The 15,971-nt window shown below is 42.1% G+C and overlaps 1 protein-coding gene across 2 annotated transcripts in view; it reads right to left on the reverse strand.

Moving 5' to 3' along the window:
• Nucleotides 1-15,971, reverse strand: part of phex (phosphate regulating endopeptidase homolog, X-linked) — a 66,128-nt gene that overhangs the window by 14,081 nt on the left and 36,076 nt on the right. For both annotated transcript variants that reach the window (XM_034165963.1, XM_034165960.1), the window contains 13 exons: nucleotides 13,637-13,753; nucleotides 13,355-13,438; nucleotides 11,589-11,731; nucleotides 11,353-11,446; nucleotides 8,960-9,088; nucleotides 8,192-8,293; nucleotides 6,819-6,896; nucleotides 5,559-5,662; nucleotides 5,409-5,467; nucleotides 3,704-3,758; nucleotides 497-564; nucleotides 274-404; nucleotides 14-79 (listed from right to left, as the gene is read on the reverse strand). In XM_034165963.1, the coding sequence (XP_034021854.1) occupies nucleotides 14-79; nucleotides 274-404; nucleotides 497-564; nucleotides 3,704-3,758; nucleotides 5,409-5,467; nucleotides 5,559-5,662; nucleotides 6,819-6,896; nucleotides 8,192-8,293; nucleotides 8,960-9,088; nucleotides 11,353-11,446; nucleotides 11,589-11,731; nucleotides 13,355-13,438; nucleotides 13,637-13,753 (1,230 nt within the window). The remainder of the gene's footprint in view (nucleotides 1-13; nucleotides 80-273; nucleotides 405-496; nucleotides 565-3,703; nucleotides 3,759-5,408; nucleotides 5,468-5,558; nucleotides 5,663-6,818; nucleotides 6,897-8,191; nucleotides 8,294-8,959; nucleotides 9,089-11,352; nucleotides 11,447-11,588; nucleotides 11,732-13,354; nucleotides 13,439-13,636; nucleotides 13,754-15,971) is intronic.

Here is a 15,971-nt window from a genome sequence, read left to right on the forward strand (position 1 = left end):
TGTTGTTTTTTACCCTGAAAGCTTCTCTTAATCCTCCATTATCTGCTATGTTTTCTGCCAGAGTCCTCTTTCCTCGCACCTACGGAAAACATAACACAAATTACAACACATCTACGTGGCCATCCTCTAAAGCCAGTAATCACTTGGAAGTATCTGGAATGTGTATTTAAATAAGTACCAAAACATTTCAGCAGTTAAATACATAATTAAATATGTTATCATTTTTAAAGTGGTTACTACATTAAATCATTTTATAGGCTTACACATTCTTACTTTTAATTCTGCTTCTTCCCAGTAGTAGTTATTGTACTGCTCAATCATGCACTCGGTCGCCTTGTTGAAGGCTATGACTGACGAGTTGCTCCACCACTGGTCAAGATTTCCGTTCTTGTCATATAAGCGGCCTGCTCCAATCACACAAAATGAATTGCTAGTGTGTGGAATAAATATGAAGGAAATGTTTTGACTTTGTGACATGTTTTAGTGCAGTATTTACCATTGTTGTCGAAGCCATGTGTTAACTCGTGTCCAACGATCACCCCAATGGCACCGTAACTCAAAGACCTCAAAACACCAAGAAAAGGTGATAATATCTGAGACTGTTCTGATTTTAGGACATGATCAAATCCAGCAGAAATGGTTCAAGGATTTTTATGAAAAATAAATTATCTTTATTCCAGCAACATATTGTTGGGACAGCTGTTTTTTTTTTTTTGTTTGTTTGTTTTTTTTTTTTGAATACTGTCATTTTGGTTTAACGACCAGATTTAGTTCTATAAAACTGGGCCGGATTTTCCACAAATAGTTCATCTCAAATTCACCATCAATTGCTGACACACAAATCTGCATCATTACCCAAAATTCAGTCACACTGTTGCTGGTGAAGCAAAAGTGTCCAAAATGGAGATAGCTATAACATTAGCTAAGCTTGTCATGGAATTTTTTTTAAAAACAATTCTCTTCTATGGATCAAATAAACATTTCCAAGAAATGAATGATATAGTTCACTCTGTGTTTTTGTGTAAGACAACACAGGACAAAAACATTTCCTTCAAACAACTGCTAACATACGAGGTCTGTCAATAAAATATAGGTCCTTTTTATTTTTTTCAAAAACTATATGGATTTCATTCATATGTTTTTACGTCAGACATGTTTGAACCCTCGTGCGCATGCGTGAGTTTTTCCACGCCTGTCGGTGACGTCATCCGCCTGTGAGCACTCCTTGTGGGAGGAGTCGTCCAGCCCCTCGTCGGAATTCCTTTGTCTGAGAAGTTGCTGAGAGACTGGCGCTTTGTTTGATCAAAATTTTTTCTAAACCTGTGAGACACATCGAAGTGGACACAGTTCGAAAAATTAAGATGGTTTTCAGTGAAAATTTTAACGGCTGATGAAAGATTTTGAGGTGATACTGTCGCTTTAAGGACTTCCCACGGAGCGAGACGTCATGCAGCGCTCCCAGGCGCCGTCGTCAGCCTGTTTCAAGCTGAAAACCTCCACATTTCAGGCTCTATTGATCCAGGACGTCGTGAGAGAACAGAGAAGTTTCAGAAGAAGTCGGTTTCAGCATTTTATCTGGATATTCCACTGTTAAAGGAGATTTTTTTTTTAATGAAAGACGTGCGGACGGATTGCAGTGTCGGCTCGCAGCCGCTACGACGCTCCGCCACAGGAATAACACCTCTGTTGGAAGCCTTAAGGACAAGTTGGAACATGTCCAGCTGTTAAACAATTTCTCATATACTCACTCCACTGAAAGCCATCAAAAGCCGCCTGGATTTTACAAATGGTTATCAACACGGAGGTGTTTTTCCTGTGCCGCCGCACCGCGCCGGCTGCGTCCCGACGCGCAGACCCGTCCGCACGTCTTTCATTAAAAAAATCTCCTTTAACAGTGGAATATCCGAATAAAATGCTGAAACCGACTTCTTCTGAAACTTCTCTGTTCTCTCACGACGTCCTGGATCAATAGAACCTGAAATGTGGAGGTTTTCAGCTTGAAACAGGCTGACGACGGCGCCTGGGAGCGCTGCGCGACGTCTCGCTCCGTGAGAAGTCCTTAAAGCGACAGTATCACCTCAAAATCTCTCATCAGCCGTTAAAATTTTCACTGAAAACCAGCTTAATTTTTCGAACCGTGTCCACTTCGATGTGTCTCACAGGTTTAGAAAAAATTTTGATCAAACAAAGCGCCAGTCTCTCAGCAACTTCTCAGACAAAGGAATTCCGACGAGGGGCTGGACGACTCCTCCCACAAGGAGTGCTCACAGGCGAATGACGTCACCGACAGGCGTGGAAAAACTCACACATGCGCACGAGGGTTCAAGCATGTCTGATGTAAAAACATATGAATGAAATCCATATAGTTTTTGAAAAAAATAAAAAGGACCTATACTTTATTGACAGCCCTCGTATTGTTTGGAGAGCAACCTTGCTAGGCTAATGGGCTAGCTCAGTCAGTTCAATGGTTAGTCATGCTAGCATTTTCTTCACAAATGTGTTCTACTGAAGATATTAGGCTCCTACTCAGTTTATAGTTTACATTTATAACAGTTTATCCTTGCAGTTGTCATGTAAAGACATATGACAAGTTATGGAGTCTTTCAGGGACCCATGACAGTCTGTTGTTGCATTGTTTGGTGTGTGTATGATAAGTACTCCATAAGTCTCTCACATGGAACGCCTTGGGGTGCAAAGCGTGAAGTGATCAGGTCTCGGACATGCATATTCCGTGTAAGCTACACGGACACGACTGACTCTATGGCCAACACTGCGGCAAATGTCCATAACTTCCTCAATGAAGATTAGACAAAGTCCCTTAGAATTGTCCCAGATGTGACAATTGGAACAATAAGATCTTTGTGGTCTGTAACACACACTTCACACTGTGCTGTCACAATCTTGGAATGACCCTTTCTTGCCCAAGCTGATAGCGGAAGTGGGACTTCATGCTTAGTCGCGCGAGATTTATGCGCCACTGAGATTGCCAATTCAGTTTGTAAAATCAGTCTATTCTTATTCAAATTTTTGCTGTGTGCAGAGCGGAAAAGATATGTTACACAATTAAATTCATAGAGTTAGTTCATAAAGTTCGGTGACATCCAAAAATCCGCTACTGAATTTTCTTTTTCATGTTCTTTCAAGTACTAGTATTTTGACACTTAAAATTTGTTGAAAGAATGTTAATTTTAATGTTAATTCCAGTTAACACAGCAGTCAATGAGATTATAACCACTGGAAAAATTCCAAACACGCCTTTCGTTTTGGGTCTCTGAAACGCTGAATAACAATAACAATAATAACTATCTTAACTACAGCAGCCAGAATTAAAAGTATTGTACGTCACAATCATCATAAGTGACTAAAGATGAAAATCCATACACCAAACAATGCACACATAAAATACCAAAAACAATAAAAAAAAAAAAGACATAAATAAGCAAGAAATACACATTTCAACCCTTCACTGTGACTTAAGGAGATGAAGATGAGAAACCCGGAGTCCACACCAGGTTTTTTTTTTTAACTTAAACAGTGTTGAAACTCGTGAACTACACCAGTGGTGTGAGGTCATGTCACAACATGCAGAACACAGAGTTCCAATAACAAACAGACAGCAGGGGTCAGAAGTTCTGTTTTCTTAAACTTGCAATTTGCATTTCAGTGTCTATTTGTGGAACTCATCACATTTCGCAAGTCTCACCTTGGATACTCTCTTCCCCAAAAGAAAGGTTTTTGAAGCTCGCCAGCAGGAAATCCTAAATGACAAAACCAGAATCCACATTTATTTTTTGCTTGTATGTCTAAAATCTAGCAAGATCCTTTCGTCGACCTTTTTTTGTTATGAATTATTAATTCTCAAAAAGCATTTCTTAGGCCCTGTTCAGCCTGGGACTGTCAATCCACTTCAAACTGGATTCAGTCTTGCTTGCTTTCTAGCTGGATAGTGTTCAGATTTCTTTTCCAAATACGGCTCATCCAACACGCGCATCCAAACTCAATCCAACTGAAATTGAAAGAGATGTGTCTGTAAGTGGAGGTGTGGATGTGGACATGACATGACAGCATGGGTGTGTGATGTGGAGGTGTGTGACACATGAAAAGGAAAGCACCTGGTGGATTTTCTTGGTTAGAAGGTGCCGCGGAGAAAGAACGTTGCTTGCTGTCGTCACCATTGCAGCTGTAGTGAATGAAGCCACAGTGGAGAGGACGTTGGTGAGGAAGTTTGACATCAAGACCCCTGAGCTAGCCGGTTTCTAGCCACATGTGAGTTCAGACCTCAGTGAATCCCATTCAAATCCGGCTCACATTCTCAAAGGTGGGTTGAGCCGGATACAAAACAATCCTGCTTAAATCCTATTCGCCCCCTTCAGATTCAGAAAAATGCTATCCTTCTCCAGCCTGTTTCGGTCTGAATCCCGCTCCAGCTGGATTGCCAGCCCAAGTTTGAACAGGGTCTTAAAATCTTTTCTGTGTGTACCACTGTCATTAGCATAGCTAATATCGATAAGTAAAAAATGTACAAAAACGTAAAAAAAATGTAAAACTGCTGAGATTACAAATAATTCAACAAACCATCCAAATACTATTTTAAACCAGCCAGACCTTTCGCTACACCGCAGACCTACACCCATATGAACAACGATGATGTTCTTATGATCTAATATGGTACTACGGTTGTAGTGCCATGAAAATAAAAGACTACCGTATTTACTCTATTAAATGCCCCGGGGGCTTGCAATTTTCATGAAAGGGGTCATTTACTGACGGTTGCTTGCGTGCACATGCTTGTATGCATGCTGTACACAGTACAGTTTTTCTGCATGCAGTAGCTGCTACACAATTACATAAAATGGCTCCATGCAAACGTTGCTACTCAGCAGTGTTCAAACTACAAATCTTGAAAGAAGCAGAAGAGAAGGGGAATCACCATGCTGCTCAGATTTTCCAAGTCAATAAGAAATGCATCTGGGAGTGGTGTAGGAACAAGGATAAATTTGCAACCCTACCTAAAACAACAAAATGGCTGACTGTTGGAGGAGGAAAGTGCGTTATGACAACATTGAAGAGGAGCTGATAAAATAGATTCAGGAAAGGAGACTGGCACGTGTTTGCGTGACAGGGAAGGGTCTGAAATATGAGGCACTGTGGCTGTATAAGGAATATGGAAACCAGAATAGACTTGATGAGATAATTTCACTACCTGCAATGTGCTGAAAAAAATCAGGGGGACATTTAATAGGGTGGTGCCTTTAATGGAGTAAATACGGTATGTCAAAAATTGAAAAATCAAGAGTCATTAACATCAAAAAGGTCAATCTGCTCATGCGTTAGATGACAACACATAATGCCTAAAAACAATTAAACACATGTCACTGTTATACCAGCAGAGCAGTCATGTTGCTTACTGATTTGATTGGTGGATGAGCTGTAGAAAGCATTCACTGTTGTTGGGTTTGTGAACCACCTGGAACAGAAACAAATTCTCATAAAACATATAATAAAGACGCAACAAAATTAAATAAAGGGAGGTGACAGCGCTTGGGCCGGTAACTCACTCTGTACGTGGGACATGCTTTCTGAGCCAGGCGAGATCTGACTGGGCGACAAACTTCAAAGTCTGCATCACATTCCCATAGTAGTCTCTCTCATTGAACGCTAGCTAAAACAATCACAAACAAAACAAAACACAATCAATGATGAGGTCAGCAAACACTCCACAACTACTGGAAATGCATTTTTAATGGTTAGCTGGAGTTACATCAAGCTATAACTCCACCTTCAGCTAGCTCAGGGGCATAGGAGTTGGACTACCAATTTGGAGACCTGGTTTTGATTCCTGGTCATTCTACGTGTCTGTGTCCATGGACGAGACAATTAATTTGCATTGCCCCAATCCACCCAGCTGTAAGTGGGCTTTTGTTGGGGAACTAACCTGTGATGGACTGGGATCCCATCCAGGGAGACTCTTATCCACTTCAGATTCTGGTATCCTAGAATAAGCACTGGCACCAATGGGCTTCAGGGTCTATATAAGACTGAGTTCTTCTCTTCTCACTCATCTTTATCTTCAAGTTTTCCTTCTGTCCAACCACCTTCATCTCAGTTGTCCTGCTTTCTCACTATGTCTTTACCAACATCTTCTCATCATATCTAAACTGCCTCAGCCTACTTTCCTGAACTTTCGTAGTTTCTTGGTCCATTGATCCTCCAGTTTCCTCTAAGACGAATGCCACACATTCGTCTTGTTATTTCTCCCACATCTAACTTCTTCTGCCCACGTCTTAGCCCATGAATTGCTGCTGGTCTACCTTTTTTTTTGTTATAAAACTGACCTTTAAACATTGCCTTTAATCACACAACACTCCCAATACCTTCTTTGAGCAGTTCCACCTGGACTGCAATGTGGGTTATTGCTGCACCCAATTCTCCATCTTCAGCTGCCACTGATCCTCCGTATTAAGTACATTTACTTTTTCAGGCACCACTACTAACAATGTAAATCCTGAATCCTGAGCTTCATTAACTCCCAAATATTCTGCCTCCTTTTCTCTTTAGGTTTTTTAGCTTCCACTATCCTTCCTCCCTTCTGGCACGAAACAACACTGTGTCATCTACAAAAAGTATAAACCAGGAGGATTTGGCACTAATCCCAAAAGTCAACATATATACGATCTCCCAAATCCATATTTAACTATATGACAGTTAATGAGTCAAGCATGTGGAATTGAAAAATGTTTCAGGCTTTTGCACATTTTATTTTTCCTTTTACAATTTTTTGTCACACTCAGGGATGTCCCCTTGACTTTCAAACACACCTGTTTTAAATCTTCGTTGAGGTAGGTGTCATTCAGAATGAACTCAGGATAGCCGACCTTACCCAGCACGGCGTGAGCCTAGAGAGAGCAAGACAGCAGAATGATGAATAAAAATTACAAAAACACAAATTTACATCATCAAAAGCATTTATAAGACTAAATGGTTAAAACAACAGCAAGTCATGGCAATATCCAGCAACAGACCCTGATACAGTCTGTTTTTTGTTTGTGTTTTTTGCCAGAGAATCGATACAGCAGGGGCGGTGTTCCATTCAATCTACCGTACTGTTCTGATGAAAACGAAAAAGGATCTACTGGTCAATCTTTGTTCCTACTTTCACCTATGGTCATGACCAAAACAACTAGATCGTGGGTACAAGCGGCTGAAATGGGTTTCCTTAGGAGGGTGGCTGGTGTCTCCCTTAGAGATAAGGTGAGAAGCTCAGTCATCCGTGGGGAGCTTGAAATAGACTTGCTGCTCCTTCACGTTGAAAGGAACCAGCTAAGGTGTTCAGGCATCTGGTAAGGATACACCTGGGTGCCTCCTTAGGGAGGTGTTCCAGGCATGTCCATCTGGGAGGAGATCTAGTCAACAGACCCAGGACTAGCTGAAGAGATTATATCTCCAGACTGGCCTAGGAACGCCTCGGGATCCCCCGGCTGGAGGTGGTCAATGTGGCTTGGGAAAGGCAAGTCTAGGGTCCCCTGCTAGAGCTGTTGCCCCCGCGACCCGATCCCGGATAAGCGGTTGAAAATGAGTGATGCATGTTTGTTTTTTTAGAGAACATTTAGAAAATTCAATTTTGGACTTGCCACAAACCTTTAAATAAGACATGATATAGACATACACAACTGTTTTTGGTTACTTCTGAAATCCACCAATCAAACAAAAATCAGTCTCTGGAATTTAAAGAGAGATATTTGCCTTCAACGACATCACTGTTGGATGAACAGGCTAACACATGCGAAGAAATATTGATGGAAACAGCTAGTTAGCTCCAGCTAGCCAAAACAATGCGCCCAACATAGCCTATCTTGTTAACTTCAGCATTAGCAACAGATATTTTTATAACATCCAAAGGGCACATATTGTTATGTCACACGGCCGAGATGTCACACAGAGTAAAATCAATAAAATGATTCTGGACTATGCTCAGTTTTGAAAAATTCCTCCAGCTAGCATCGCCGCTGAAGTTGTACAACTCCAAGGTTCATGGAAACGCATATAGGAGCAGAAATCACCCTTAAACATGCACTTTAAAAAAATTAGTGGCACTCAGAGAAGTCATTTGTACAGTGAATTTACTTTCACAATGTGTTGACAGAAGCGTAGCAGGAGATCGTTTGCAGAGTGTAAAAGCGAATGTTTATACCTTTGCTATGGCTCGCTTCTTGGTCAGCTCATCCATCCACTTGTTCTCTGTCTCCAGCATGTCGATGAATGCCCAGCGAATACCTTCGATCAGCTCCTCCATCTGAGACACAAAAATGAAAGCAAGATACAGCAAAATTAAAGGTGTGGTGAGGCATTTATGTGGCACGACACAAAAAATAAATGTACTCTGCAGCGATACACATTTGATGCCTTTTTTTCCTCTTTAGAATAGTGCACATCCTCAGCCATGGTGTGGCAGAACAGGTAGCGCTGTGGATAAAATGCTGGTCTGCCAATATGTAGACCAGGGTTCAAGTCCCTCCAAAAATGTGTATGTGTTCTTGGACAAGATGCTTCATTTGCATTGTCTCTGTCCAACCAGCTGCAAATGGGTACCAGCCTTGGCTGGGGAAGTAACCTGCATTGGACTGGTGTCCATACCAGTGGGGATTTTAGACTTTCATCTCCTTCAGCCTATGGAATCTGAAAATAGGCACCGGCACCAACAGGTTTCAGGGCCAAGATGACTTACTTGTTCTTGATGAGGTCACGTGGCAGTTCCTTTCCTTGTTGCCTTGTACTATCCCAACTCAAACCAGTCAAAAAAAACAGCCGGGATTTACATCGGAAACCTTCTCCATAGAAGGTCAACCCCTGATACACACACACACACACACACACACACACACACACACACACACACACACACACACACACACACACACACACACACACACACACACAAAATTTGCCTGAGCACACGCACCATGAGCTTCTTGTCCTCCTGAAAATGCTTGTTGACAAAGAGGCGCCCAGTTGCGTAAGTAATCGTGTTCTCGATGAAGTTCACACACTTGTCCCAGCGTGGAGTCAGCGAGGTCATTCCAGTGATTACCTGGTGGAGGCATAAGAATCAGCCATGATTACTTGCTCCAGGTGTGTCGTTAAGGCCTTCAATCATAATCATCATCATCGTGACTTTAATTATTATAACTAACCATCTGTCTGTCTGTCCATTCCTCAACTCACTCAAGGTCCTTTTGCAGATTTCTGCCAAACTTGAACTGTGGATGACACTTAACCCCCATAACTGCTCTTCAACCTTAGAGCCCTATGGACATTTTCTAGATTTTTACCATAACTTTAGACACTTTATTTTAGTGTAATGCCCATGTGTTGCACATCAAATCTTCAGAACAATCCCAGCTTTCTAAATGTGAGACATATATTTGTCTAGAACACTGTGTAAAAGATATGATTTCTTTATAAATAAATGATAAAAAGTTGAGCAGAAAGTATGAAAGCGTCATGAAGGTTTCAAAGGTGAAATAGTTTGTTTTGGCAAAGGTAAAGATCATTGGGTCAAATGTCAAAATTTTGATTTCCACTCTGATGTCTACCAAAGTTGGAACACATATGGAGGTGAGTTCTGGAACTGCACAGGTGAGATCAAAATTGCCAAAGGTCAGCCATTGGGGCCAAGGTCATGTCTGTCTGTCTGTTGGCCTATTCCTCCCATGTACTGTTCCTGAGTTCTAACAAACTTCCTATGTCAACAACGGCTGACCCAGAAATTACCCTTAAAGAATTAATTTTGGCAAAGGTCAAGGTGAAAGAATTTGACGATATGGACCAAATGTGGCACACACTGAAGTAGATCTCAGAATTGCCCTGACAAGGTCAGCTGGATTGTCTGGGTAAAGGTCAGTGTCAATGGAGTCAAATGTCAGATTGCCATAACACTTACTCTCTCAAAGGTATTATTATATTATTATTCTACTACTTATAATAATTTTCTTTATAAACTACTTTCAAGTCAAACATTACAAAGTTCTGTACAATTTCAACTCAGACGAGGTTTGGTAAAGCACATTTGGACAAGCCAGTTTCATTTTGGAATAAGGTGCTGTGGACTGATGAAACTAAAACAGAGTTATTTGGACATATCAAGGGGCGGTATGCCTGACTAAAAAAGAACACAGCATTCCAAGAAAAACACTTGCTACCTACAGGAAAATTTGGAGGTGGTTCCATCATGCTGTGTGGCTGTGTGGCCAGTGCAGGTACTGGGAATCTTGTTAAAGTTGAGGGTCACATGGATTCCAGTCAATATCAACAGATTATTGAGAACAATGTTCATGAATCAGTGACAAAGTTGAAGTTGCGCCGGGGCTGGATCTTTCAACAAGACAATGACTCTAAACACTGCTCAAAATCTACTAAGGCATTTGTGCAGAGGAACAAGTACAAGGTTCTGGAATGGCCATCTCAGTCCCCAGACCTGAATATTATTGAAAATCTGTGGTGTGATTTGATTTTAAGCAGGCTGCCCATGCTCGGAAACCAACAAACCGGAGATGTTTTGTAAAGAGGAATGGTCCAAAATACCTTCAACCAGAATCCAGACTCTCTCATTGGAAGCAATAGGAAGTGTTTAGAGGCTGTTATTTCTGCAAAAGGAGAATCTACTAAATACTGATGTATTTTTTCTGTTGGGGTGCCCAAATTTATGCACCTGCCTAATTTTGTTTAAAGAATTATTGCACACTTTCTGTAAATCATATAAACTTCATTTCACTTCTCAAATATCAGTGTGTTTGTCTGCTATATGATATATTTAACTGATCCAAACAACCAATGATTTATAAAGGAAAATCATGGAAATCATAAGGGGTGCCCAAACTTTTACATACAACTGTATAAAGAACACAATGCTCATACGGACGAGGGTATTTCAGCATCGCATCAAATTTTCAATTTTTATGCTTTTTTTAGGTTACAAATTGTTAACCTATACTTTGTGTTGTACACAACTGTAACTGTTTTTGTTGATTTGTACAACTGGAGGTACGGCAAGAAAGCAGATCTTTTTCTGCAGATCTGTCACTGGTGACAACGCGATGAAACTTGTTTTCATAATTGTTGGACTTTTTATATTTTTTAACCCTCAGGACTTTAGTGAACACAATATGGAGAAAGCAATTACCATGGGGCCAATGGACCCCAAAAGTCCTAAATAGAGTTAAAAATGATATCAGTCTTAGCATTATGAGAACGAGGCACAGAAAAGAAATAATCCCTTCTTGCATGGCACACTCCGTAGGTTTTTTTTCCCTGGTTTAAGATCCTCTTCATTTACATTTTGATTTCTGTACCAACCCGAGCATAATCCAGATATCTGTAGAGGAAGCGGCGGCTGAGAGTGGTGATCCTGGAAAAAACCGTCCTCCACTGCACATAGTTAGCCACCGTCCTGGAGAGAGTGAGAAATGGGACATTAATTAAATCCTTGCATATAATCTCACTGCACACTATAATACAGTTATAATGAGAGACAGGCGCCCTGTGGCCTCGATGTGTATTCATCAGTCTGTGCGGTGTGTGTGTGAGAGAACCTAGGGTCTGTGGTGTTAATGAGTTTGAGCAGCTCCTTAAAGTACTGCGGTGCTCGGACAATGACGGGCTCGGTGCCGGAGATGGACAGCGACGGGTCGTTTTCGTATTCCAGTACAGCCTTCACAAATGCCAGCCAGTCAAACTACAGGGAGATAAGAGGCAGATAAGTGACAAAATGTATAGGAATCAATCCACAGACATACAGAAAGGGTTTGACCTTAAGTTTCAATGTCCAAATGTATTCATAGACGCTCAAAATTCACAATGAGCAGGTCTGAGGTTGAGTGTGAAACAACTGGGATGAGAATGAGCACCTCCGAATCTGAGACCATGGTCCTCTTTTGGAAACGGGTGGATTGTCCCCTCTGGGTCAAGGGAGAGTTACTGCCCCAAGTGGAGGAGTTTAATTATCTCAGGGTCTTATTTATGAATGGTGGTAAGTTGGAGTGTCAGACTGATAGATGGATTGGGGTCGAGTCTAATGTGTTACGGACGTTGTACCGGACCACTGTGAGCTGAAGGCGAAACTCAATTTACCAGTTGATTTATGCTCCTTTCCTCACTTATGGTCATGAACTTTGTGTAATGACTGAAAAAAATAAGGTCATGAATACAAGCACTGGAAATGAGATTTCTCCGTGGGGTATCTGGACTTAGTAGAGAAGCTTGAATCTTCGACTGGACTGGGTTGCTTGACGCGAGGACGTTTCACTTCAAATCGCAGAAGCTTCCTCAGCTAAAATTCTTGCTCTGGAAGTCTGACTTCTGTCTGACTCTTGTAGAGAAGAAAGGTATCTGGACTAACACTCCTGGACAGGGTGAGAAGCTTGACTATCCAGGAGGGACTCTGAGTAGAGCTGCTGCTTCTTCACATCGAAAAAGGAGTTAGCTCAGGTTTTTTCCGGCTTCTGGTGAGGATACCCCCTGAGAGGAGGTCACGGGGGAAGACTGAGGACACGCTGGAGGGATTATATTTCCCAGCTGGCTTGGGAATGCCTCAGGATCCCCCGGGAAGAGCTACAGGACTTGGCAGAGGATAGGGATAGTGTTGGATGAGCTGCTTACTGTCGTCTGCTGCCAATCCAACCAGGACTCAAATAAGCAGCAGAAAATGAACGATTCATTGAATGAATGAATGCTCGAAATAAGAGATTTGAATTATGAAGTTTGAATATGTGAGTTTGACATAGAAAATTTATATTTATTTATTTATTGAAGAAGAAAGTCAGTACTTTAATGTTTGACATAATCCCCCCTCCTGCTTCCCAGAATGCACCGCGGCGCCATCAGAGTTCCGGCATCTCACAGCGCATGTCAGAAGCTGGAACTGTGATGGCAAAGCAAAGATGTGGATGGCGCCAATTCAGCGAGTTCACGAGCGATTATGATGATGACACGTACTGCCAAGTTGAGAGTGTTATCAAGAGGAGAAGGTGTAGCACCTGTGATACTTCACGAGATGTGTTTACATTGAGCCCTAAACCGGAACTCTGCTGAAACCGACCTCTCGCGTGAGTCACGGACCGCGAGCTGGCGCGAGATTCACAACTGTGAAACAGTGAATAGACCCTGAGATCCATCGGTGCTGCTGTTTATCCCAATTTTCTGTTGAGATGATGTAGAAATGTCATTCCATATAACTTCTGATCTAAAAACCAATAGAAGTTTGACCTTGAGCTTCAACAATACTGTAATTTATCCAGAGGTGCTTTGCTACTTATTCTAATGCTTGTGACTGGGTGTTTCGTTAAAGGAGAGCACGTACCTGCGGCATGGAGCGCTGCAGACGTATCAGGGTGTATTTGTTGTACATGTTCTCACTGGTGCGGTTTTCAGCGGGGATCAGGATCTGAACACATGAAAGCACAGCCAGCAAGACGTCACACGCGGCCATGATACAATATGGAGCATTAATGAACAGAAAGCGATTACAAATGCATGAAATGTTATAATTTTATGTATGTCATTGCTTTTTCTTTGCAGCTGCACCTATCAAGACCTCTCCATGTATTATGTGATAATAACATATCAATCTTGACGTTTTTACCTCAGCCAGTTTGGTCTCAAAGGTCAGAGCCTGTTCCATCTGAGTCTGTGCTGCTTTCTGTGGAGCTCCCAGCATGACGGCCGTATCCACCATCAGACTCAGCAAGGCTGCACGAAACTGAAGACGGGGGGCGGGGCAGGGTGGGGCGGAGCAGAGGAGGAAAATGGTTACAAGACCTAAGACTGTTATCCCATCGCTGCTTTATGGCAGCCTTTCCCAAATGTAGGAACGCCACACAGCCCACTTTGAGACTTTTCTGTGGCCCCAACTCAATCTTTAATCACTATTTTTATCGACACATGAGATGAAGATGACGTATCTCTATAGGTTTTAGGGTTTTTTTTGTGTATTTTTAGTTAGCACCAAATCACAACAAAGCTTCTCAAGGCACTTCACGTAATTAAGGTCTAACCTTACCAACCCCTAGAGCAAGCACACAGGCGACGGTGGTAAGGAAAAACTCCCTCTGATGATATTGAGGAAGAAACCTCAAGCAGACCAGACTTAAAGGGGTGACCTACTGCTTCAGCCATTCTAACAGTTAAAAGATTTTGCAAAGTTTTACAAAACAGAACATGACACAACAAAAAATTGAACTTTATGAGTTGTCCATGCAGGCGTCCAGTCCACAGGCAGCAGTCATCCATCATGCAGTTCAGTGGGCCTGTTACCGCGGAAAAATCCGTTCCACGTCCGTTTCAGAAATTATGCAGTCGTCAAATCCAGCGCATGACGTCATAACGTCATCCGCACCTTGGACAGAGAGAAAAAAAGCAGAATCAGTCAGCCAGAAAAACTACACCTAAGGTAAAATTCATCAGCATTAAGCAGCAAGAAAGCAGAGAAAATACTAAGCTGATCACTGGCCGCTAGCCCTAAGCTTCACTAACAAACCCAGAATTTAGATAAAGTTGAGGCCGAGACCCGCTCCGTTTATGAATAAAATTAATTCAAAAGGATAGAAATAGTATCATGCTATGCCAGCATGCCAGTATTATAGGTCTGATAAATGAAAAACTTGTCAGGACGGGCACCAGGCGTGGCTGGACCCGCAATACAGACTCAAAGACTAGACTTAGGTGTGAAGGAAATCATGGTCTTTATTCCAGGCTCAGGTTTGATACACATGTAATCAGTCAGCGAGGCAGAGGTACAAGCAGGGTCAAGCTGAGACGCAGTCACAAACAAGCAGGGTTCAGAGGCACAAGCAAACACCGACATCTGGGATGAGGCAAGAGGCATGGTCAAAGAATACAGAGCAAGATTTGAAGCACGGCAAGACAAAAATCAGGACTGTGAATTGGTGCTGGAAAGTGTATGAAGACAACAATCTGGCAGGGAAGTGAAGGACTGTGAGGTTTAAATACAGGTGTGCTAATCAGGATGTGAGATGAGGAACAGGTGGTGTTAACGAGGTGCACGTGAGGAGAAGGATCTAGAAAGGGGGCATGGCTAGCGAACAAAGATATTACATTGTGCAAGACAGTGAGGGAGGACAACACAAGGTGGAGAGAAGAAAAGACAAAGATGTGTGAACAGGTGCACAGAGCATGAATGAAAGGAAACACAAAGCAGACAGAGTCAAAGTGAGAGACGGGGACACATGGCAGGTGCAGAGAAAACATAATCGGAGGGGCGTGATGAAAACAGAGACGGAGGACAGAATAAAATATAACAATGAACAGGAACATAGCATAGGTCATGAACATGAGAACGAAAATAGGAACAGAAATAATAAGCAATAAGAAACTGCATGAGACTTGATTAGAGAATAAACACTAAGACAAAACGTAAGCTAGAACAGACTAAGAAAACAGAGTGGCTAAACAAACAATAAATGAGAACAAAATAAACACGTGATAAAAATGTAAACATAAACCAGCAGAACAAACTAGAATGGAACAGATAATGGCAGAAGTATAAAAAGCAACAAAAACAAAGTAACAAAGCAAAACTAGAACAGAGAATAACCAAATCATGGAAATAATTAATAAAACAAAGCTGGGGCAGAAGGGGATGAACTAAACCGAGAGGCAAAATATGGATGAAAGCCTGGAACTGGGCAGGGCATGACAAAACTGCATGTAATTTAAATTTGTTTCTTAATGTCCATTCATGGCCCATCTACAGGACCTTCACAGCCATGAACAGGGCCCATCTGACCTGAACAGGGGGCCCATCTGCTCCCATGTTGGGCAGCTGGCCCAACATGGGGGCAGATGGGCCCCCATGTTGGGCCATATGCCAAAACATGACCCAACATGTTGCCAAACATGGCCCACGGGGGGCATGTTTGGGCAGATGGCCCAACATGTTGCCAAACATGGCCCATCAT

The sequence above is a fragment of the Thalassophryne amazonica genome, chromosome 1 (genome assembly GCF_902500255.1).
Source record: "Thalassophryne amazonica chromosome 1, fThaAma1.1, whole genome shotgun sequence".
NCBI lineage: Eukaryota > Metazoa > Chordata > Actinopteri > Batrachoidiformes > Batrachoididae > Thalassophryne > Thalassophryne amazonica.